General features: G+C 36.8%; 1 protein-coding gene across 1 annotated transcript in view; it reads left to right on the top strand.

The window, feature by feature from the left end:
• The window catches only part of LOC132145456 (gamma-aminobutyric acid type B receptor subunit 2-like), a 236,311-nt gene that overhangs the window by 65,822 nt on the left and 145,567 nt on the right, over window positions 1-24,922 (top strand). Inside the window, exon 2 of the mRNA XM_059556505.1 lies at window positions 2,174-2,311. Coding sequence (XP_059412488.1) covers window positions 2,174-2,311 — 138 coding nt within the window. The remainder of the gene's footprint in view (window positions 1-2,173; window positions 2,312-24,922) is intronic.

Raw genomic sequence — 24,922 nt, 5'->3', positions numbered from 1 at the left:
ATGTGGGTATTCAAAGGTGCCTTGATTTCATGGGCCGAATGTGTTTCAGTCACATGAGCACCACAATTTCATTGTCAATTACCTCACATTTCAATCAACGTGAATGTTCAGGAATGGTATTTGTAGCTAGAGCTTCATTACTGACTGAATGATCATGGGTTCGGTTGAAGAAAATATTCTTGGTCAGTAGGTTGAAGTGTAAAGCTTAAATTGACTGCTGATGATGATGCGTCTAGTTAAATGTTTTCGCAGAGATTCATTTTCACAGTAGTTCTTATTTGGTTGCGGTGCTTATCCGTCCGTCATTTCTTACAGCATATTTCACTCCAGAAAATTTTCATTTCAAAACCTACTGTAATGTCGGTATTTAACGAGCATCTTATTGGAGAACAGACATTTTTTTGTTAAACAAGAAGAAAAGGCTGTTTTGCACTCAGTGTTTTGGTAGTTACTGATGACCAGAATGAAGTGAATATGGAGGAAATATGCAAATGAGCTCTTTTAAAAGCCTGGTGTTTTATTCAGCATTATGAACAGCATCACTTCAATCGATTCGCCCTGCAATGCCTCATCTTATAGGCTATTCCTGCTCTTCATACGCCACAGTCTTTTTTTAACACTTCTATTTCTGACGCTGAAGCTCACTGGCTATGGAGCACTATCAAATATGATGGAGTGTCAGAAATAGAGATGTACAGCTTGTGTAAGAACGTCTGTTGTATCATCATTGGTTGTGGGCCAAAAATAGCCTTCACATAAATGCTCAAAGGCTACTGGAAACAGAAATGTCATTCAACCTGCCTGGTCACGTGACACCTACGATTTTTGAACAGCAAATTTGGAGCACAACTTTGGGCTTTGATGATTAAGTTGCATAACTATTTTAAGTAAAAAAAAAAGTGTTTGTCTAAAGTCTTTAAATTTGGCCAGTCTAATTGAGTTATTTTCTGTTGGAACAAAAATGTTGTTATCATCAAATCATCATCATTATATCAAAGCTGTTAATATCCAGCTGTCAGATGATATTTTGCTTAGTTTATTAAGAGTAACTGTGCGTTTCTGTCAAAATAAAAACTTAAAAGTGCAGCATGAATTGCAGACAGCTGGTGGTTTAAATGCAATGCAAATTCAAAATATCTCTTTCAAGTGTAGAAATTAGAAAATACATATTTTAATTTCCCTACTGTAGTGTAAAGCAAAAATAATATTCCTATGAAATATTGATTTTCATTTTTTTTTTACAGTGCAACTGTTTTACAATATATGGTTATTACTGTCATTGATGTTGTTATTATTATTAATATATTCTAATTTGTTTGGCTTCCTAAAACACCAGTGTGAATGTAATTTAGACTGAAACAGTATATTACAAATAAATTAAATTTTAATAAAATATTTAATTTGAGATACACGTCAGTTTACTGACTAAGTTTTAACTTAAGTTTTCCATTTTATAGATGATGATGCCCCTAGCTGAAATGTTTTTCGAGTTTTCATTTATTTTGATATTTGATTATTATTAATAATAATAACAATAAACTTTTGAAATATTGATCTATTAAATCTCAAAACTAAATGTGCCCTTAGGTTAAAACAAGACAAGAAGGCACTTTAGCAAGTGAGGTCAAAAAGCAAACTGTGTGCAGTGTTGAGACATTTCTGGTTATGACCAGGATTGAGTCAGGGCAAGCCGACTGCTGTTAATTGACCTTCGGAAGTGTTTACCAGGGACTGAAATATCATTACCAACATCAGAAAATCAAAGATAAAACAGTTAGAGGCTCACATCACAATCGATAGCCCTGCTACATCTTTTCTTTACTTCAGCACTTCAACAGAGCCAAGAGCGTTGCCATAGTGATATAAATTGGGTGCATAGTGCTGCAGAAGTGGGGCTCTCCTGAACATCAGACATGTTTTCACGTTCAGAAATTTGAGGTCCAAGTTTTTTCCCATTTACCTCTTCCTTTACACCATATTATGAACAAAACATGCACTGAGTTTTTGGTTGTGCAATATGGATATGGTTGTACAAATCAAGAAAAAGCTCTCAAGCTTTCTAAGTGCATGAATTGAGAGCAAGTACACCTGCTGATGTCATTATAATTGATTACCATTCTATGTATATTTATAGACTTTCTGACTTAATTCTCCTAATTTTTTCTCTTTTCAGTGTGACAACGCAAAGGGATTGCGGGCCTTTTTTGATGCAATCTGCTACGGTCCGAAACATTTGATGATCTTTGGAGGAGTGTGTCCGTCAGTGACTTCGATCATTGCCGAATCGTTGGAGGGGTGGAACCTTGTGCAGGTTTGTGCCACAGCGAGTTTCTGCTTCATAAAACCTGCAATGTGATTATCTATTTGCATAATCATTAACAATTCTCTTTTCCCTTCAAAATGCCATGTTTACATGAGAGGGTTCTCATACTTGAAGAATTCATGCCACGTATTTGCGCTAATGATTTCCTCTGTGACATAAATAAATACTAGTATCTTTAATAAAAAGGTTGGCAAAGCCGAGCCAGAAACATAATTCCAGTGCTGATAAAACTGGAAAAATGAATAAAATATCCAAAGATACCACTAAAGGGTGTTTAGTGTGTTAAAACTGTGATTTTAACAGGAAGTTAGTGTTCGGTTTCTCTAAGCATATCTCCCCTCTCTTGTTTGCAATATCCAGTGATATCTCTAATCTGTGTATTAATGCATTGCCGACAAAAGGAGTTGCCATCGGCAAACATGGCTAGAGGAAGCAATGTAGTTAGAATCTCTCTGATGTGAGGCATGGCGTACTATAAAGGAAATCCATGAGGAATCTCCTCTGGGCTCCTACGCTTTCACTTTAGTGTTGGCAGATGTGTGGTCAGTCTCGAAGCCAGCTGACATTTCACCAAGAGAACCTGGCAATTTTCCAAAACTTTTCCGCTAAAATGGCTGGTTTCCAAGAGAGGAATAGAAATTTGTTTATGTCGTTCCAAGTTGAAACTATGGACAAAAAGCCAAAAAAGCAGATAAAGGGTCTAATATGAAATTTTTAAACAAGGATATCCATTATTTTTCATTATTAATGTTTTTCCCCCAAGTTCCACATAATGTTAGAAATTAGAATTAAGGATTTTGCTCTTAACATTAATAATATATCTTTTTATGACTATTTTTCATGTTCTCTTAGAATTAAGCATGCAATTCTATTGGCTTTTTACTGACCCATGCTAACCAGCCAATAACCAAGCCAGAATAAGTTTTTAGTGCATCTTAATGAATTCTGGGTGAATTCTGGGTTCATACATTCTTATTTTTCATAGTATCATAAACTCATTTATGTAAAAAGATCAGAGAAAGTTTGATTGCTCATAATATACTGTAACCCTTTAATTTTCCTGTGCATCCAATTAGTGTAATAACACTTTAAACACATTGAAACACATTAAAATATCACATTGAACAAAATTTGAATACATTATCACACTCTCAGAAAAAAAGGTACAAAAGCTGTCACTGGGGCAATACCTTTTCAAAAGTTACACCTTATTCACTCCTAAAAAGTGCATATTATTACCTTAAAGTAATAAGGACCCCCCACCCCCCTCCCCCCCCCACACACACACACACCAACCCACCAATAAAAAGTTCATTTTTATATAGTTATCTAAACATATAATAGAGTTTGCACACTATACACCTGCATGTCTTACTTAATGTTTGTGAGTTTTTGTTACTGTTTCTCTGCCCATCATCTGCTATTTTCCCCACAAAAACATGATGGCATTTTATTTGACATGTCATTGCTTTTGCGTTGGCTTTCTTGTTGAGCTATTTTGTCCACAATCATTAAACTATTCAATGTCTACAACGCCTCATTTGGAGGATATCATTCTCTTTCTATGAAACCTGTAAACCTCATTTACCAGTTCGTCAGTTCTTTACTCAATAGCAGTTTGGCTGAGAATAATTTTGCATTTAATAGAATTCAATCAATTGGCTTTATTTATTTTATTGTCGTTTGTGCACAGTATAATATTTCTTCTGCATGGTCGTGACGCAAGAAGTTTGTGGCTGCACTTGTGCAGCTTAGAGGGAACATTGTCTAAAGGTACACTTTTTAGGGACCGAGCACCGGTGGTGCGAGGACCCTCTTGGAATTGCTCCGTTAATTTCACATTGTTTCTGACTTGTTTCAACGAATCAGGGAAATATCATGAATGTGGGGTGGGGGTGGGGGGGGTCTTGCCATTTCTCTAATTAATATATTTTGGGTCTTTGACTGGTCTTGCCTTCCTGAGGATAAGCTTACAGAAGTCCTAATTTGTGGACTAATCTCCCATTAACCCCAGATGAGTAGATGTCTAATTAGCCAGGGTGATGGGAAGGGAACATATCCACAATGGGATTAGCAGTTACATGCCTCAGAAAGGCTTTTAAACCTGTGACAAGATAATAAAACAAACAAGGGGAGGGGGCTGGGCCCCTGTAAGGGGTAGTGAAATAAAGGACAAAAAACAGGATGTGGGTTCCTCGTTGTGCAGGAAATGGGGGATGAAATCATTCCAGCAGGTAGAGGGCTAGTTGCACCAGTTGTGTGTTAGTTACAGCTTAGCCTATTTTTGACATAAAGGAGTACTAGGTTACAACTTCCACACTACTGAAACTACCATTTCAATTACATTTTAGTGTATTTATTTTTCACTATGGTTCTTCTCATACATTTGAAGGCTGCTATTGGATCATCAGAGTAAACATTATATAATGTGACTATGCATTACGAAGAGCTTACAACCTGCTAGCTATGTTCTGCCTTAAGAACAAACGGTGGCACTGTCACCGAATTAAATACAGAGTTAGTTACAAACTAGCTGGTTACTAAGCGTGTGGACTTTTTGTAATCATTTACTCACTCATGTTATTCTAAATCTGTATTAGTTTAGTTTTTCTGTCGAAGATATATTGTAGAATGCTGGTAACCAAACAGTTGTTGGTAGCCATTGACTTCCATTGTATAAATGGATTCCATACAATGGAAGTAAATGGCTACTGGCAGCTGTTTGTTGCTGATGACAGAATTTTCATTTTTTGGTCAATTTTTTGTTTCAGTTTATTCCTTTAATGGAGAACTTATGAATGGTTGCTGCAACCCTACCTAGGGGCTAGGGTCACTTCATGCATTCACTGCTGGAATCTCTTTCATGGTGAAAAAAATGTTTTATGGCAGCAGTGATGAGGCAGTAAGCACCAGGTGCACCTAATTACGCTCGTCTAGCAGCGTTTCCATTTCTGCGCTCCTCCTCTTGGCCACACGGCGGTATTATGAGGCTGGATGGAGAACAGGAGAGGAGGGCCAGAGCACCGACGTCTGGAGATTCCCACGTCACACCTGCTGATCCCTTTCATAAGTGCGGACGAAATGAACATTGAGGCAATGTATTCTCCAGCTTCATCAAAACCACACGTCAACACTAAGATTCTGTTCCCTTAATTTTAATTTAAGGCATGTGATTAATGAGAACGAGAGATGGCGTTGAAATGGCAACTGGTTGATGGATTGTGTAATTACATTTAATAAAAGCATCAGGCGGTTCTGAGAGCCAAAAATGAGAGCGGTTGTGTTTTCACCAATGAAATTATATACACGTGTTTGAACCTCCAGAGATGTGCCAACATGCAAACAGCCCTAGAGTAAACTTTTGACCTCAAGAGCCATTGAAATCTGTTAGGATGTCAGTTTCCACAGGCATTCTGCTCCTCCGTACTGTGTAATTAAATAGTGCTGAGCTTCCTTTGTGCTTCTCAAATCATCACTTGGCATTCAGTGGCTCTGAATGGCTCCTCTGTTATGAAGTGGCTTACATCAGTGCTTGCAATGCACAGAGATATTAACAAGACTTGAGTGCTTTGAATCAAATTGACTTTCACCCAGATTGTGAAAAAATGATTATTTTGAGCTTAGACATTCCTTTCTCCCTAAGCATTTGGATGATATTGTGCCCTCATGTGATAGGTGGGGAAAATGATAAATACGGGAGAACTCCTTTTTTGTTACTTGACTAATAGGGAGACCTTATTGCAGGCTGGACTCGACAGATGGTGTTTGTGAAGATATTATAATGTTGAATTGGCCCCCATTCTAGTTCAGATGAAGGTAACAATGCTCACAACATCGTAATAGAAGTGATTAGATGAGATGAAGCATAATGCATGTATAGATATGTAATGCCAAGATGCAATTAGACATTTAGTTGGGCAAATAACTACAGAATTCCCCTGATAGAGAAATGAGCATACCTATAAGAAAGAACAATCACAAATGAGATCTGGTTAATTTCTCAGTTGCTTCATCTCAAATGAAAAGCAAATGGAGGCTTCTGCTGGAGTTTCAAAAGAGATAGCAACACTAAATGTGTTTCCATACACAGATTTTTATGCAAATTTTGGAATATGTACTTTAAAAAAAATTAATTTGAAGAAACTTTCCTTATTTATTTTTACAGGTGCTTTACAGGCTGCGTTAAGGAATTGAACACATTATTTTTTTTCCCAGTAACTAATTAATTAAATTAATGTGTTAAATCATTCAAGCCCTAATTTGACTAATTTACTATATTTTAAATGTACTAATTTGCAACTTCATAAATAATTAGCATGTAGTTATAAATCTATTTAAATATATGACATAAGTTTGACATTAAAGTCATTTTTAGTTTAGCATAAATACATTCAGCAGTACTCTTTAACCTTATTTCAAAAGAACTAATATAAAGATGTACTTTACTCCTACATATATGGGTCAAAAAGCATTTAATACAAATGTAGAATATAGTTCAATTTACTTGTATATAACATGGGAAGTGGGAAGTCCTGGCCTAATGGTTAGAGAGTTTGACTCGTAATCCAAAGGTTGTGAGTTTTAGTCTAGGGCCGGCAGAAATTGTAGGTGGGGGAGTGAATGTACAGTGTTCTCTCCACTTTTAATACTATGAATGAGGTGCCCTTGAGTAAGACACTGAACTCTCAACTGCTCCCTGGGTGCTGCAGCATAAATGGTTGCCCACTGTGTGTGCACTTTGGATGGGTGAAATGCAGAGCACGAATTCTGAGTATGGGTCACCATAATTGGCTGTATGTCACTTTCACATGCAATTAAGACTAATATAATTGGAAGTATATAATTTCTTTAATAAGTATGCTTAACTGTACTTTTTCACAATGAAATTTCAAGAATTTCTCATCAAACTTAATAGCTCTGTATACTCTTACTCATTATAAGTAATAAGGTGTAGACAGTTGACACTCAGTTGAAACATAACTGAGAAGTAAAGGAACTAAAATGTATCTGAGTATCTCAGAAGTTGAGAAAAATAGAAAGCCTCTGCAAGGATTACAGTAATACCACTCAACTTTGTCTGCTGCATTCTGCTTTTCAGCAGTGTCAAAACTGCTTTAGGTGCTTTTCAGTTCCCTATCTGTCAGTCCCTATGAGCTATGTCAAATGACATATGGGGTCTCACTTAGGAGGCCAATCATCTCTGAGTTTAAGAGAAAACGCCAATGAAAATCGGCTAGTGGATTTCATGCATCCACTCATTCAGATTTTTAACATTTTTCTGATGATATTTATTCGCTACAAAGCCATTCATCTTTGTGTTTGTGGAGAGCTGTTCCTGGTCGGTGTGATGATGCAGTACAGCGGTGTCCCTGCAGCAGTGATTCCCCATGGGCACGTGGGCTGAAAGAGATTTTCCAAAAATAGCAAATCACGGAAGATCCACTCGTACCGGTTTCCCTGGCTCGAGCAGGTTGGCGCTGGCTGGCGCTCTGGGGGATCTGAAGAGGTGACAAAGTCGTAGATGGCCCCTTCTACCCCCAAAAGCCACTTGTCTCCCTCTTCCATACTCACCCTCTGGTACGTGGACATTCCGCAGGTGGAAAGAGTGGTTGTGGTGCACTTGAGGAATCGTCCACGGCTCCCATCCAAAGCCTGTAAACTGGCTCCCGCTGCCAAAGCTTACAGTGCTGCGGGCCAAGCTATCTCTGCCCTGCATGCCATGGCTATCCTGTATCCTGTAGGTACATCAAGCCAAGGCACTAAAAGCAATCCACGAGGTTGGTAGTGAACCGAGGTTGATGCAAGAATTGTGGACGGCGACTGACTTCGTCTTACGAGTGACGAAAGTCATCAGGAAGACAATGTCCACATTAGTGGTCCATTAGCACCATCTCTGGCTAAACCTGGCTGAGTTGAAATACGTCGACAAAGCTCGCTTTCTCGATGCTCCAATCTCCCAGGCGGGCCTGTTCGGCGACACTGTTGAGGACTTTGCCCTGCAGTTCTTCATGCCCTGACGTGATCCTCCGGCCGCCACTATTCCATTGTAGGCAGTGCGTCAGCCTGTTCATCATAGTGGCCGCCCCATGCGTCCTCCAGACTGGCTCCACCCCGCGTTGGGAGTCCTCCAAGGCTGGCGCATCGAGCCCCGCGCAGGAGAGCGGCACCCCCCGTGTCACATCCGGCCGCGAAATCATCCAAGAAGACGACAAAGCGGCCCTGACATGGGCAACTCTGAGATGTGTTTTTCTGCACGGACAACACTGCGGCTGTTTTGTACATCATCCGACAGGGTGCTGTACGATCACGACAGCTCACTTTCCCCGGGGAATGGCGACTCCATCCCCAGGAGGAGGCAGATCCAGCTTTGGCGTTGCTGTGTCTCGTTAGAGCGCTTCACATATACGTGGACCTCACACAGAGCTTCAGAAGCTCTGAGCAGCAAGGTGAGAGTGAGGGCTCACTCCACACGGAGTGCTGCCTCCTCCTATGCGCTGGCACATGGCACCTCTCTGACAGATATCTGTCGAGCCACAGGCTGGGCGACACCTAACACCTTCGCGAGCTTTTACAACCTTCGTGTAGAGCCAGTTTCTTCCCGTGTGTTGGGTAAAAGGTAATTGGCGGGAAGAACTGGCTCGGTGTCATGCTTGCTGCGCCATTCCCCCCACACAGGGATGCGAGTGCCTTTTTTCTCCCAGTAGAGTTCCCCGGTTGGCGTACCCTGGTTGAGCATCCTCCAGAACCATCAGCAGTCAGACTTGGCGGAGCAGTCAGTCGCCAGGCCCAGTACTGGGGTTAGCATGCCCGAAGTCCCGATCAGCCCCTGTTATGAGCTAGGTGCCCATATGACTTGATTCCCTACGGGGAATCCCATATGTGTATTCTTCCACGGTAAGGTTTCCCTCTTGGTAAACCCGTGTCTTCCTTTGACAGACCCGCCCTGTCAGTCTCTTCTGGCAGCTGTTCCATCCCTATTCTAAGGTAGGACCTGCCTCAGAGATCCATTCCATATGTAGTACTGCCCCCTGGGTGAGTCCATATCAGTATCTCCACATGTCACCTTCCTATGGGTAGGATGTGGTCTCCGTAGCGACCTTTTTCCTAGGCTCACTTCCCCATCGTTCTGCCAAGCTGACAGAACAAACAGGAAAGATTTGAAGCAATCTTTCATTTAAGGTTGAAATCCCTTCCAAAAAATTTTGTTGACGGAACAGTAGCATGGCCCTCTCCAGCAGCGATTTACTTCTCTTTTGGTCCCCTTCGGTACCAAGGTCAGTGATGTCAGGTCATGTGCTGGGGCTTTGGGAAGGTTACGACTTTAAGCGTAGCTTTTGTGACATGCAGCGGCTTGTTGACATTTGCAGCGCCACAGGGTTGTGACGGTGTTCAGGTGGTGCCGTTTTCCATGGACCCATTTGTCGTTTGACATAACTCGTAGTGACCGACAGATAGGGGACATCTCAGTTACGTACATAACCCTCGTTCCCTGATGGAGGGAACGGAGACGTTATCTCCCTATGCCACAGCCTTGAACTATTCACCGTTCTTGGCTCTTCAGTGTATAACCTGAATGAGTGGGTGCACGCTGTTACCTTATATACCTTTAGGCACGGGGAGAGGCTCAGCATGCAAAATCCACTAGCCAATTTTCATTGGCATTTTCTCTTAAACTCAGAGATGATTGGTCTCCCAAGTGAGACCCCATATGTCGTTTGACATAACGTCTCCATTCCATGTAACGAGGGTTACAAACGTAACCGAGACGTTTTCACTGTAGTTTAAATTGGGGCAGCCATTTTGCTGGAGTATGTTTCTCAGGAGATGTTTTGGTAAAGACAACATGGAGATTGGTACTTCTTTGAAGAAATTTTATTATTTATAGTTTATTATTATTTAGTGCTTTTACATATTTAACTGTGGTGCTAATTTGTAAGTTTGAATTCTTGATTCCTGTTTATTCTCCTCAAATTGTACTGTCCTCTGCTCTCTCTCTCTCTCTCTCTCTCTCTCTCTCTCTCTCTCTCTTATAAAATAATAATAAAGCTGAAAGTGAAGTAAACTAATGGAGCTAATGTCTGTCAGTAGGACTTGATTTGCTAGGCTGATATTCGTCTTGATAGTCTGTGCCATCACAGTGAGCGTCATAGTCTCACAATCAGGCCACGAGAAGTATAAATAGATAGCACTTCCATGATTTAGAGATGTTTACATGGGCGTTTCCTCTTGCGCTTGCATTATTTTTGGTATTGTTAAGATCCAAGCATTATATCTTTGAGCCTGTCAGCCTCTCATCTGCTCCCAGTCGAGCATGTGCCAGAACCAGACTGCTGTCGACGTGCTTCAGCAGACGCCGTCGTCCTCTTTGACGTCAACTACAGTAGTAAGAAAAACAGTCAACTCCCAATGCTGTTTACATATGGCCACTTCCCAGACTGACAGAGAGAGGTTAGCACACACTGTTAATGTAGGGCCTGCAACTAGGAATGGGTGGAAATATTGAGAGGTTTGATCCTCACCTTTGAAAATCGATCATTTTAAGTAGTGTATTTTAATTTATGCAGCATGACTATGAATGAAGGCGTATCATAAACTTGCAAGTGAAAATATTTAACATTTATAAATATTATAAATTTATGATATTAGTGATTAAATTAAAAGTTCTTAAATGATTATTTTATGTCTTTACCTTTAAAATGACAAACATACACAATTTCCAAAAAGTATATATATATATATATATATATATATATATACACACACACATACATACATATATATATATATATATATATATATATATATATATATATATATACACACACACATACATACATACATATATATATATATATATATATATATATATATATACACATACATATATATATATATATATATATATATATATACATATACATATACATGGATCACGGTTTCCACAGCAGCACAATTGTTTTCAGCATAAATAAAAGGTGTTTCTTGAGCAGCAGATCACAAATAGAATGATTTCTGAAGGATCATGTGACACTGAAGGCTGGAGTATTTACAGGAATTACATTTTCAAATATAATAAAATATACAACAGTTATTTAAAAATATAATCATATTTCACAACTGCACTATTTTTACTGTATTTTTGATTACATGCAGTCTATCATTTGTCTTTATGTTTATTATATACAAAAAAAATTTGATTTTCAAATATATTGTTAAATGGCCTTAATTACCTCTTTATTTTTTTAGAAACTACAGAATTAGTGGATTCTGCGTATTGGCCTTGATAGTACTGTACTTGGTATTGGATCAAAAAGAAAACCTTACTACAAACCCTTTTTTTGTGTTCATTTTTATAGTGAGTCAGGGAATATGCACAAATGACAGCTTTTTTTTAGTATTAAAACTGGCAGGCCAAACAGACGTTGTGTCATTAAGCATTAGGTTCTCTCTCTGAGGAATATTTACAAAAATGTCACCTGCCTTTTTACATTTGCTGGGAGCAGGAAATAAAAGAAGCCGGCTGTTTTGTTGAATAACCTGAATATCTCAGCTGTTCCAACCATAATTAATTTAACCTGAAACAATGCAGGCAATAATCATTAGTCCATGTCAAACATGATGCCGGCTCAGTGTTGAACCAGTGAGATTCTGCTCCGAGCACTGAGGAATTCAAATTGTGCATATGCACATATACACACCTCTCACATTTCACTGTGGGTGTAGCCGTGATCGGTTTGTGGGTACCATCTGCCCTCAGATTTATGTAACAACTGATCCACAAGCAACTCTCACACATCCTGATTGTGACTCATGTCCCATGATGCCCCAGAATGGTATTAGTGAGACGTTCACACTCTCCATGCACGCTCTTAGAGGCCTTAAGAAAAGTGTGAGGGCAGGGAAACAGAAGCTACCTGAAGGAAGATACAGGCAGGAAAAATGGCTATATAAAGGAATAGTTCCCCCCAAAATGAAAATTCTGTGATCATTTACTCACCCTTAAGTTATTCCAATCCCGTGTGAGTTTCTTTATTCTGTTGAACTAAAAAGAAGATATTTTGAAGAATATGTGTAACCAGACAGTTGATGGTCCCCAATGACTTCAATAGAATAAAAAAATACAATGGAACTCAAAGGGGAGCATCAGCTTAATTTTTTAGCTAGGTTGAACCACATTGGCCGATACCGCTTAATTAACTGATAGTTTTTAAAATGGAGACTGAACAAAAACTTCAATAGTGCTTTATTAAAAAAAAAAAAAAAAACGGTACTGATTCATACTAGTAGTAGTAACAATAATACAATTAATAATAATAGTAATAGTAAGTAAGAGTTACAGTTCATTTTAATGACGTGTTTGTAAATAAAGATCAGCGCAGACAAAGGCTGCAGACAGCACACCTTGTTTGTTATCTTTATTTTATAAGTGCACAAAGTTTTGTTGTTATTATGTCTGTATCCAAAAAAAAGTAGACCCTTTACAGATTCGATTGATGTATTGCTCTTATCTGTACGATTAAAACTGAAAGTGTAATTTAAGTTCTTTTCGGGGTTATCAGGAGAAAATGACTCAAAACGCGTATCCGCGTTAATCGACTTCAGAGGGTTAATCAAAAAGCAAGTCTAATTAATTAAAATCATGAAACTTATAAATTTTCACATTAATTAAATAAATTTTTAACAAAAATGACATGTTTTGGGCCCTATGAAATGTTTTCTTTTTTTTTCTCACCATATTTTCTGTTACCAAATTCTGTGTTTTAGCATGTCTAATTATTTGAATACATAAAACAATTTAATTTATTCATTTTTTAGGAATTAGGATTAGGAATGTAGAATATGGTCATGCAGAATAAGTGCTTTATAAGTACTATAAACAACCTATATGTTAATAATAGACGCTAATAAGCAACATAGGTAATAGTGAGAATTTGCCACTAAAATAAAGTGTTACCTAAAACAGACCCTTCTCAGCCAATCCAGCAACAGACACAACTCGGAAAACTATCGGCATGGACTACAGATAACCGATTGTTCCAGCAATCAACTATCAGTGCCAATTAATTGGCAAAACCGACACATCGGTCGACCTCTAGTTTTCACACATTGCATAATCCATCATGAAAAGTATGCCATAATTGTTACATTTTTCAATTTATCTTATGAATATATTTTATCCATAGATTTTATAATTTGTATAGTTTTTTACCCTTGTTGCAGACCCAGCCTTTCATTTTATTCAATCTAAAAAGTTATTATTATTATTAATGTATTATTGTATATAATAGTATTGTGTCACAGACTTTGTTATGATATTTAAAATGTTATATATTTTTTATTATTATTACAATAATTTTATTCATGTATTTTTGTTATTATTATTATTATGATTAATGTAGTGTTGTGTATAATAATAGTAATAATAATAACAATAATAATAATTCATACTTTTTAATTGAAAGTCTGAAACACAATATTGTATACTGTAAGAATAGTTTTTTTTTATTGATAATTCATAGTTTAAAATTGGGCATCAACAAAAGTTAAAAGCTAAAATCTATACATGTAATACATACTTAGGGGGGAAAAAATGGCAAAATTGGATAATGATGGCATGGGAAAATAGTACGAGGTTGAAGAAACATAGATGTTGTACGGGCCGCTCTTCAGTATTTAATGAATGGAGGATTTGGCTTGGATTTAAAGATCTTTGCCAACAAGTCTTGGAAGTGGTCAGCTCCAAATGTGACCACCTTTGTCGACCAATTAGCTGTTAGTAGCGAATATTTCATTATCTGCAAGTTATATGCCCATCATAGATTGTGTGTGCCAGAAAGGGTTTTTATAGCACCATAAACCTTTCAAAGCATAACGTGTTGGATTCACTTCCCTGTTTTTAAGAAATAATGGCTTCTCTTATAATTTAGAGCAACCACCATGGCAGATGTCGATTTCTCTGTTGAACTTAAACTAAATGCAGGTCTGAAAAACGGCTTCTGCTGGTTGTGCGAAAAAAAAAAAAAAAAAAAAACCTTTGACATATCTGACTGTAAAACAGCTTACATACACAGCCACTGCTGGAGGTCCACAACATCTCCCATCATTCCATTTGACATCTCTCTGTTCACTTAGTGTGGATAACAGCTTTGTAATTCCTTAATCACAGGCAGCCTTGATGCAACACTGAGCAATATCCAATGGGAGGCTGAATTTGATCAAATGTAGCACAGCAAGAGTTATGAACAGCCCGGTAAATCATATTCATTTATGAATACTGTACAGCATCAGTTGTTCTGTACTTGCATGATTAGCTCAGAACAAGACATGGATCCTGTCTTCTTTCTCTTCCTTTCTTTTCCACTATTACTGTTTTATTCTTTTGGAAAAGTAAAGCTAGTTTTGCTGCAATTCCTCAGAGTGCCATAGTAAACTCCTAAATAAAACATGTGCTGCTGCTGTGTGCTGCTCAGCTAACGTCAAAACCTTTCTTGTTCGCTATCCATATTTCATGCACTCAAAGTTTAAGTAAAAAAATAAATAAATACAAATCACAGGTTGGTCTGTTTGCAGGGCTGCTGGGGGCATTTGATGAACATGGCCTAAATGAAGAACTGCATCTGTTAGTGTTGCAATAGAAACTGCACCTAAACAGTCAAGTGAGACTAATCAACATCAGTCAAGTTGAGCCAAATTCACTCTATACAGTAGTTATTGTAGGGAAAAACTTATTTTGAGACTGGTAACACTTTCTATGAAGCCTGTATTTACAATGCATTTTAAGGGTATTCTTAATGCATGCATAATGCTTTATAAACGTAATATGTTGTATCACCTGAGAAGTAATCATAACAACAGTTACAACACATTATAATACTTACCTATTTCTGGTTATATCTTTTAAGAATGTGATCCATTATAACACCAGATGAAGCCTGCTTTTATAATGTATCTTAAAGGTATTCTAAATAAATAAAATAAATAAAAACTCATAATGTGTTGTATCTTCTCATGAATAATCATAACAACAGTAATAATATTTGTGACTCTAACTATCAAGAGTATGATGATAAATAACACACAATGAAAACAATTTTATCCACTTAAGTTGTAATGGATTATATATGCCATAGTTCTTACTTTCCCAAGTCTCAGTTTGACATTGTTTGCTTAAGATCTGCAAAGTATCATCTTATGAGTGGTCTTTTATTGCTTAAAGTAAACGGACAAAAACCAAGTTTTCTTTTAAACATCCTAAAAGATTTAAGTGGTTTTTGTCTGCTTTAATTGACAAAAGTTAAAGGGGTCATATGACGTTGCTAAAAATAACTTTATATTGTATATTTGGTGTAATGCAATGTGTTTATACAGTTTAAGGTTAAAAAACATTATTTTTCACATACTGCACATTATTGCTGCTCCTCTATGCACGCCTTTCTGAGACGAGTCGATTTTTACAAAGCACACCAATCTGAAAAGTGAGGTGTACACTGATTGGCCAGCTATCCAGTGCATTGTGATTGGCCGAATACCTTAAGTGTGTGATGGAAATCCCCTTAGCATAGTGTGATGCCATGTCCCGGCCCATACTGTCTTTTTACGCATTGCGTTGCTTATTGCTGCGTAAACATAAAACCATGTCTGCATTTGTGATCAGAGAAATGACTGTAATTCTGTATATGTGTGTATTTATTGGGACTGCGCTCCGTTATATGCAAGCACTTGGGATGACAGTCAGCGCGAGAAGCGAGTGGAGAAAATGTACAAATAGGAAAGGTGATTTGCCAAGATTCATTAAAAAAAACTGTATCTGTTTTGCCCGGGAAATTTCATTGAAATGTGACCACACCTTTAGTCTGAGGATGTTTTTACTGGGATGGAGGTACTCTTAGGCTGTTAGAGTCAGACCACAGGGACAGAAGAGATGCTCTGAAGAAAGCTAATTAGTGTGCGCTTTTACACTATGCACATCCCCTGTTCACAAACACAACAAGATTTTCCTTTAGAGCCACTGTACTGCTTTCATGAGTGGCTTTGCTCATTTTCTATTTTATGTTTTGTTATTTCTGCATGTTAAATGAATCGGAATTAACAGCATAAACACTGTTGTTAAACTAACTTGCTGTTGTCTAACTAGTAATTTGTTGCTCACTAGTGAAAAGAAGACAATGGAAACAGGTCAATGGAAAGTACAGCATTTATTTATTTTTTTTCACAAACCTGGGTAGGAAGTATTGTAGAAAACAAATTAAGATGACTTAAAGGTTCAAGGTGCATGGACTTGTGGTGCTGAAATTGGAGGTTTTAATCAGTGACGGTTTGGGATGAGTTGCTAATGCCATTCATTAGAACTTCTACAGAATCAGGTTGCACTGCGGTAGTCGTAGCAAAGACTGAGAAAGTGCTTGTGTACTGTACATATGTGAGCTGCACTATTTCTGCAGGCGCTCCCAGTAGTGAGATCTCGCTGTGAGTTTGCACTCAGTCTCAGAGCAGTGTGTCCAGTTTACACTCATTAGCCACATTAGCAGCCTCCCTGCTGTGCCGCCCTGTGCTCTGTTCTCAATACGACAGCATTTGCCCTAACCAACGGACATTCACACAAATGACTATTATATACATGACTGGTTATTGTGATGATTACGTGCTCTGTGAAACTGAAGAAGGATGTACCACATGCATGGGACCTCATGCCATTCGGTGTCAAATCAAAAGCTATTTTATGTGAAGGCAATGGTTTGAAAAACAGAAAACGGAGAAGAAAAAAGCCACTTATGATGTCTGACTGTATTTAGATAATGTATTATTAAAATGTAAGTGCAGTAGACATGGATGAAAGAACCGGTCTCATATTTTTTCAGCCTTGTTCTGGTATTGAATTTTTTATTTATTTTTTTTGGCTTTGGGATTTTTTTATTTAGGTCACATTTTCTGCACCACTTTGAAGAGCTGGAGTATAAATTATTTACTGGTGGAAAACGGGCTTTGAACAAGGAAATACCACAATGAATGGATCCTGTGATTATTGCCTTTCCAATATAAATGTGCTTTAATTACAGGAAATGTAATGTGTTTACTGTCAACACTTTCTGGGCACAGTGCTTGTAGGCACGTCAGTTACAGTCTAGTTTGCATGTTATAAAATTATTTGCAAGGATATATTGCATGTCTTTTATTAAATTCAGTAGGCATTTAATTGAAAAAATAGTATAGGGTGAAAAAAGCTTTGAGGGCTTGGTAATTTATGGTTTAAAGTTTAATTTTCATTCTTTTTCATTTGCACAAACATTAAAATAAAATAAAAAATATATAACTATAAACAGTATAAATGAAACGCATGCAAACACACACACATACACACATATGCACATATACTGTATTGTTTAATATTAGTTCTGTTTATATACACGTTTCATTTATAGTTTTTTGTTACATTTAATATTTCTACTATATATAATTATATAGAGTATATATATATATATATATATATATATATATATATATATTTCTTTTTCTGAATCATGCAGACAGTATATTCAAATGATCAAGCTGGTGATGTAACACTGTAGACAGGAACATGTAAGAGTCACAGCTCACTGTCTCCATGCTGTGAATCAGAGAGAGAGAGAGAGCATGTTGGAGATAGAAATTATTCTGTTTTAAAGCAACTACATTAAGACTCCAGCTTGCCAGTGAACCGTCATAGATACAATTAAATTCACACTGCTGTGAAATTAAGGGCTCAGTAAGCATCCACTGAGTGGACTTTTAATGCTTTATTACATCAGACTTTGATATTAGCATGTTGTTAAGCTAACAATTTTTTGGGGCAAAATACTACACATTTTTATTGCACTGAACTAGGGTTTTGCGATATGACAACACGACACGCACATAGCCTACTCCAGCGCCAGTACTGTTCCTGGTTGACCTCCCAGGTGGCAGTATTGTGCTTTAACGCTGACACCTTTCTAACAAGAAGACGCAGGGCATGGCCGCGCTACTCCAAGACGAACCATGTCCAATATTGTATAGAAAGTAAGTTGCCATTATTTTACTAGTCATGGAATGGGAAACATTACATTAACCTGTTAACAGCGGTTTCCTGTATTTATTTAAATAAAGGGATGATTATTTTAATAAGTACCGTATTGTCTTTACTCGTCAAATTTTTGTATTTGTATTTGCAATCAAGTCATGGCCAATACATTGATACTTGATTTATACTTGATTTCTTTGTTCAAATCTATTTCACGATTGAAACAAATCTAGAAAAAATGATCGACCACATTGCTACATTAAACTGTTAAATGTTAAGTAAGTAAGTAAGTTGGTCGCAGTGCCATGCACTTAATGCCTAATCTGCGGCCGTTAAACGCACATTAAAAATGAATTTGAAGCACATTAAACTGCATGACTTCATTGGCGACGGCGCAACTATAGGTTAAAGAGATTAAAATATGGGTAAGCTAGTTAACAGGTTAAAGTATCAGTTTTTATGTTAATATTTATTCATCATACTGTTGAACTTTAATATTTTCTCTCTTGTTATTTCATATGGGAGCTTCAAAGAAGACAGAGAAAGCCAGATTCTCAGGTCGGCAGTGACCTGAAGAAGGAGAAGTGAAAATGCATGTGTCCTGTGTTTATCAGTATCCTTATGTTCATTGGGTAAAAAGAAAAACTAAATAAACAAAGTCAAAACTAAAAGAGATATGTTTGTTTAAAATCAACAATCAACTCTCACCTCGTCCTCCATCTTTAATGTTTTTTTCAGTCAGTGTTTCACAATGCATTCTGGGAGAGCTTCTCCACTAAGGATACATGTGATGCCTTGGAATTGACTAGGTATTTTGAAGTGTGACTATAAAGGGTTTGTTCACCCAAAAATTTAAATTCTGTCATTAATTACTCACCCTCATGTCGTTCCAAACCCGTAATACATTTGTTCATCTTCATTACACAAATTAAGATATTTTTCACATGTGTCATAGTACTCTCGTGAATGATGGCAGAGACTGGTGTGAAAGGGAAGAATTGTTGAATAAAGTTTTATTTTTGTTTTCATTTGTGCTCAAAAACTTTGGAATGGAATTGGAATGACAATTCACATATTTTTTTTTCTTTGTGTCTCTCTTAGATATGTGTGTGCTGTTTCAGATACTGTAGCAGAGATGCTATTACAACAGTTACAGACTACATTGTTTTGCAGCAAACAGATCCATTTTCACTCCCCGTTGCTACTGGGCTACTCTGTCGGTAGATCTTTGAGCCTGAGCCTGTTACAGTGCTGGATGTGTTTGTGAAAAGGGCCCCAGATGGTTTCGTACATATGACAATGGGTTGACTCATGTCTGCTGGGGTAACAGCGACCTGTGGTCACTGGAATGCACTGGCCTCATTCACGCTACTGGTACTGGGTCATCATTCACCTCTGAATACAAGTGCCACACAGTGCCAGGGCCACCATCTGATGCAAGATGGACTTTGAAGGGCAAAAGCTTCCCTAAATTTGTTCTCAACATGTCACATCCTACAGCAGGTTTAAAGATGTCTGAAACTAGCTTTTTAAATGTAGAGTTCTCGCTTAAATGTATATTGTGTCATCTTTTACTCATACTTTTACATCTTTTATTTTAGGTTCTAAACCTGAATGAGTTTCTTTTTCTGTGGAACATAAAAGAAGTTATACTGAAAAATGTTGGTAACACCACAATGGCCGGTCCCCATTGACTTCCATATTAAATAAATAAAAAATAGAAACACTCTGGAAGTCATCTTTAAGCAATGTAAAGGTATTTAGTTTAATGCATCCTTACTCAATAAAATGATTAATTCCTATCTTTCTAAACCACAGTTGTGATGTATAAACAGATATTATGATGTCATTCTGATCTCAAGATCCAATCCCCCTTGGACCCATTTCATTGGCTAAGCCATCTTTTTTATTGGTAATCTATTCAGTGTTTGATTAAAATGATAGAAAATCATTGCGCTCTGTATGAGGCTCTAATTATGGAAATATGTTAATTAATGTCTTTTAAATTACTTATCATATTATTACAGAAGCTAAATAGGAAAATTAAACACTTGCATTTTACAGTTTCAGTATTCAGTTGGGAAACTTACAGTGCTAACTGCTTAAAAATAGCCCAGTTGATTAGCTAAAAGAATGATTCATTCAGACACTGAAGACAAGGATAAGATCTTATATGACAAAGAGGACAGATTATTTGTAAACTGATGTTGTATGTACTACTACAGAAGGGATTATGTTTCAGAAACTGTACATATTTTAATACCTAGTCAAACGTCAAAAATGCCAGAATAAGAATAATTATAAATACTAATAAGTTAGAGAATTCACATCTAAAGATTGTGTCTGCTAAATATACATAGTCTATACACTGATGCAGAGCGACTCAGCAGTGATGACCACAAGACACTTGCAGTTACTAATGACTTTCAGCCCACACACTCAGCAGACTAATTCTAGATCATTCTTTCTCTTCCATGACTACCCATTAGACTCACTGACGAGGGGATTGAAGGAATGGACTCTTGGGAAAACAGGCAAGGCAAAAGTCTTGATTGCAATCAAAAAGACTCTTTAAACTCTCATGCAAAAAAAACATCTCAGAGAACGAGAGGAAAACAAGCGAAGGGATGGACCTCAAAGTGCAGATCTATTACAATCCATTAAAAAGTGCTTTTGCTGGATCGAAACCGAGGATCAATAAAAGCCAGTTAAATGTCTGACACAGCTCACTAATATCTGTAACATAAACTCCTATTCAGAGGAGGAGTGCGAGTGAGAAAAGACAAAATTGTATTATAATGGAAGAGTCCACTCCACACCCTGAACACACACACACACCGCCCACCTCTCAGCTGTATCTGAATGTAAAAAACACACACGTTCACAATTATCATGCTGGATTTTCACGCCGTAGCATCCGAGGCTAATTCCTGCATGCTTTCTCCTTTTCCCCCTGGGGGAATCAGGGTAGGAAATGCCATGATGGGTTATTACCAGATACGTTAGACCTTGAATGGCACAATATTCTCTTAATTTCATTGCCATTCTTTTCTTTTGCTAGTTATTCGAGACTGAGCAGATTTATACTGCTTCTCAATGTGGTTAATATTCATAAATGGTGAATGAAGTTCTTAGCTATGCAAACTACTGCATTTCTACTTTAATATTCTGTGTATATATTGCGTTGATGCTTTATGGCCCAAGAAAGTTTCAGATAAACAGTGTTCAGTGAGCAGTACATGGAGAAATGGAAACATTACATGATATCTCATTTTGAATAAAAACATGCAAGGTTATGATATATTGACTTGTGTAGTTTACATCTGTCTTAATGGTCCATCTAGACTATGTTTGGAGACTATTTACTGGACAATTTAGCTCACCTCTCTGCTGTGTCGCCTGGGCTAATGATATACGCTTAGATCTTTTTATGCTGCACATTTGCACTTCAGTCGATAGCATGTGGAAATGTTATCATCCTTAACTGTCACGGGCAAATGTTTTGCCTGGAATGACATATTTACCACAGTGCATATGAAATCTTATTTGCAAGGGCAGAACGGGCCCGTCTCGACTCGCTGAAGTGCATCTTGGGTAACAATGGGAAAAAACTGAGTCTCAAAAACAATGTTTTATTGAATTGTCATGCAATTGTGAGAACAGTTTTATTTGGTTTGTGGAAGTGTATTGGAAGTTTCATTTTCATTCAAGTCAGAATGATTGGTAAACTTTTATAGAATACAAATATTCAGCAAAGTAAGCTTACATCCTGCCATGTCATTTTTTGTACTAATAGTTTTATATAATGGAGTGTATCTGTACTTTTTTTCTTATTGGAATTAGCAGGTCCACAAACGAGCTCTCTTTAATTTCTCAGTTTCTTCTAGAGCACAATGAGAATAAATGAAGATCCCCAGTGTTCGGGGTTACTATATTTAACTTAAAACTGAAACTAAAAACATATATATTTATACAACAGTTCTTGCTTGTTTTTCGAATCTGATTGGCTGAATTGTCTTTTCCAAGCATGCGATATTCTAGTGATAACAGAGTCCAACCTTATCACTCTGCTTGCAGCATATATAATATAAAAATATAATAAAAGTAAACAAAACACAATAAAAAAAATTACCAAAACTACAAAATATTAAAACTTTAGTTAAAATTCAAATGAAAACAGAAAATATTTTATAAAATTTATAATAGTAGCTATAAATTATTTTTCAATTTTTTCTAAACTCTAAAGTCTATTCAGGTATACTATCCTAGTTTGTGACCCAGGACCACGTCATAATGGTCAATTTTTCAAACTGAGATGTATATATCACCCGAAAGCTGAATAAATACATTTTCCATTAATGTATGGTTTGTTAGGCTAGGACAATATTTGGCAGAGATACAACTATTTGAAAATCTGAGGGTGCAAAAAATTTATACTGAAAAAAAAAAACAAAAAAACAAATTGTCCAAATGAAATCCTTAGCATTGCATATTCTTTATCAAAAATTAGGTTTTGATATATTTATGGTAATACATTTACAAAATATCTTTATGGAACATGATCTTTACTTAATCACTCCTAATGACTTTTGGCATAAAAGAAAAATTTATTATTTTGACCCATACAATGTATTTTTGGCTATTACTACAAATATACCTGTGCTACATATGATTGGTTTTGTGGTCCAGGGTCACATTTGTTAGTTTTTGTCTTTTTTGAAAGAGATGTATTTAATTATTTCTGTTTGAAACTAAAGTTCCTCAGTCACAACTTTCCAATGCCCCTTTGATTTCTTAAGGTTTATTTAATAGATCCGTTTTAATATTAATAGCTGTCTGTCTTAACGAGAAAATGTGACTGTACCAGAAGGCATGTGACTCTCTCAGTCATCTGCCGCATATTTACACCTAAGTCTCAAGAAAACACAAAAGCGCTATGCCAAGAAAACACCAACTGTCAAAAAGAATTTGGATGAATTGCAGGAGCAGACCTTAATGCTGTTGAAGGTATCACTTTTCCACTGCTGTCCCACAGGACACAAGTGTCTCATTTTACACTGCCTAAAATTAGGTTTCAATGGTTTTAGATCAAATGTGCCAGTTCTAGTGCACCAACAGCATGATTGCACAGCTGTGTCGGTCCATGCAGTTTGAGCAGCCGTAATTGTGTTCACAGCAGCTGTCACTCTTGTAATGTTGACATACTTGATAAAGATGAGATCTGATGGGAAGAGTCAGTGAAGGCGAATCTCTTGTGGTCAACATGAAATCAAAATGGATTCTGTTTACCTCATTATATTCTCCTGGTGTTATTGTGAACGTCTGGTCAAAGAAAAATCACTTTAAAACTGTTACTGTTAAAAATGTTAAAAATGTTACTGCCCTAGTTCTAGTTGTATCCTGTTTCACTCTGTAATCACATTACAGAAGTGAAATCGGTTGCAAACAGCATAACGGCGCTAGTAACACCAAGGCTATGGGTTCGATTCCCAGGGAAAGCAAAAACGGATCAAATGTGTACCTTGAATGCACTGTAAACTATTCCAAATTAAATGCATAAATGCCAAATACAGTGTTATTAGGCACATTTTTCTTAACTTTTATAGTTTATATTTTCATTTTAGTAATAATAGTAATAATAATAATAGCAATTTTATGTGCTTTTGCGACGTGTATTGCTTTTGTTAGTTTTAAATATATATTTTTTATATTTCCATTTCACTTTCATTTATATATTAGTTTTAGTTTTAGTAATTTTAGTACTTTTTTATTTTAGATGCCAAGTTTTTCATCAAATTTTGATTCTTTTTATTATTTCAGCTTTTATTTGGTTAACAAAAATAATAGCTTTCATAATAATGGCTCTCAACACTGAATTGCAGGGGTTTATATCTTAAGCTAAAGTCTTGATTTGCTGCTCGTATACCTGTATTGTTGGTTTGAAGAACCAACAAATATTAAAGCTTTCATTTGTTTTCATCTTTTCTTTTTTTCATCTTTTATTTTGTTCTTTCTAAATCAAGTAATTAAAAGCAATGAAAGCAACATCCAAACAAGACATGATTGGCAAAGAACAACAGACAATAGATCTGTGGTAAGCTGCAGTTTTGTGACATGTATTTGTCTGTGCACTTTGTGTTTTCAGCAGCAGCAGCGATACACCAACTACTCCCTTATCTGTTGCCTTATTAGCGCTAATATGTTGCTACACTTTGTTAAACAGAAAATTACAGCAAATGTACCGTGATGGTTCGGGAAGATAATATAGTGTGTGCCGAGACATTAGATATGATAAGTATTCCCACAGATATTGCTCTCGTTAGCATATTAAAATGTACTCTTTTCTTTTTGTGTACTTTTTTTAAATTAAATTCTAGTGTAGCACAATCATGTCCCATCATGCCACGGCTCCATGGGAAGTGCATGTGGTGTGGGCGATGTCATGGGCACAGTTCTTTTTCAAGCTTGAAAACTCACACAAGGACAGTCTGGTGCCAAATGTAAAATCAGAACTTCCCAGGATTTATCTGCATGTGGATTGAGAGTTCCAGAGAACTACACAA

Source organism: Carassius carassius, chromosome 8 (assembly GCF_963082965.1).
Source record: "Carassius carassius chromosome 8, fCarCar2.1, whole genome shotgun sequence".
Classification (NCBI taxonomy): Eukaryota; Metazoa; Chordata; class Actinopteri; order Cypriniformes; family Cyprinidae; genus Carassius; species Carassius carassius.
The sequence above is the reverse complement of the archived record's forward strand: the minus strand, read 5'-3'. Positions and strand labels throughout refer to the sequence as shown.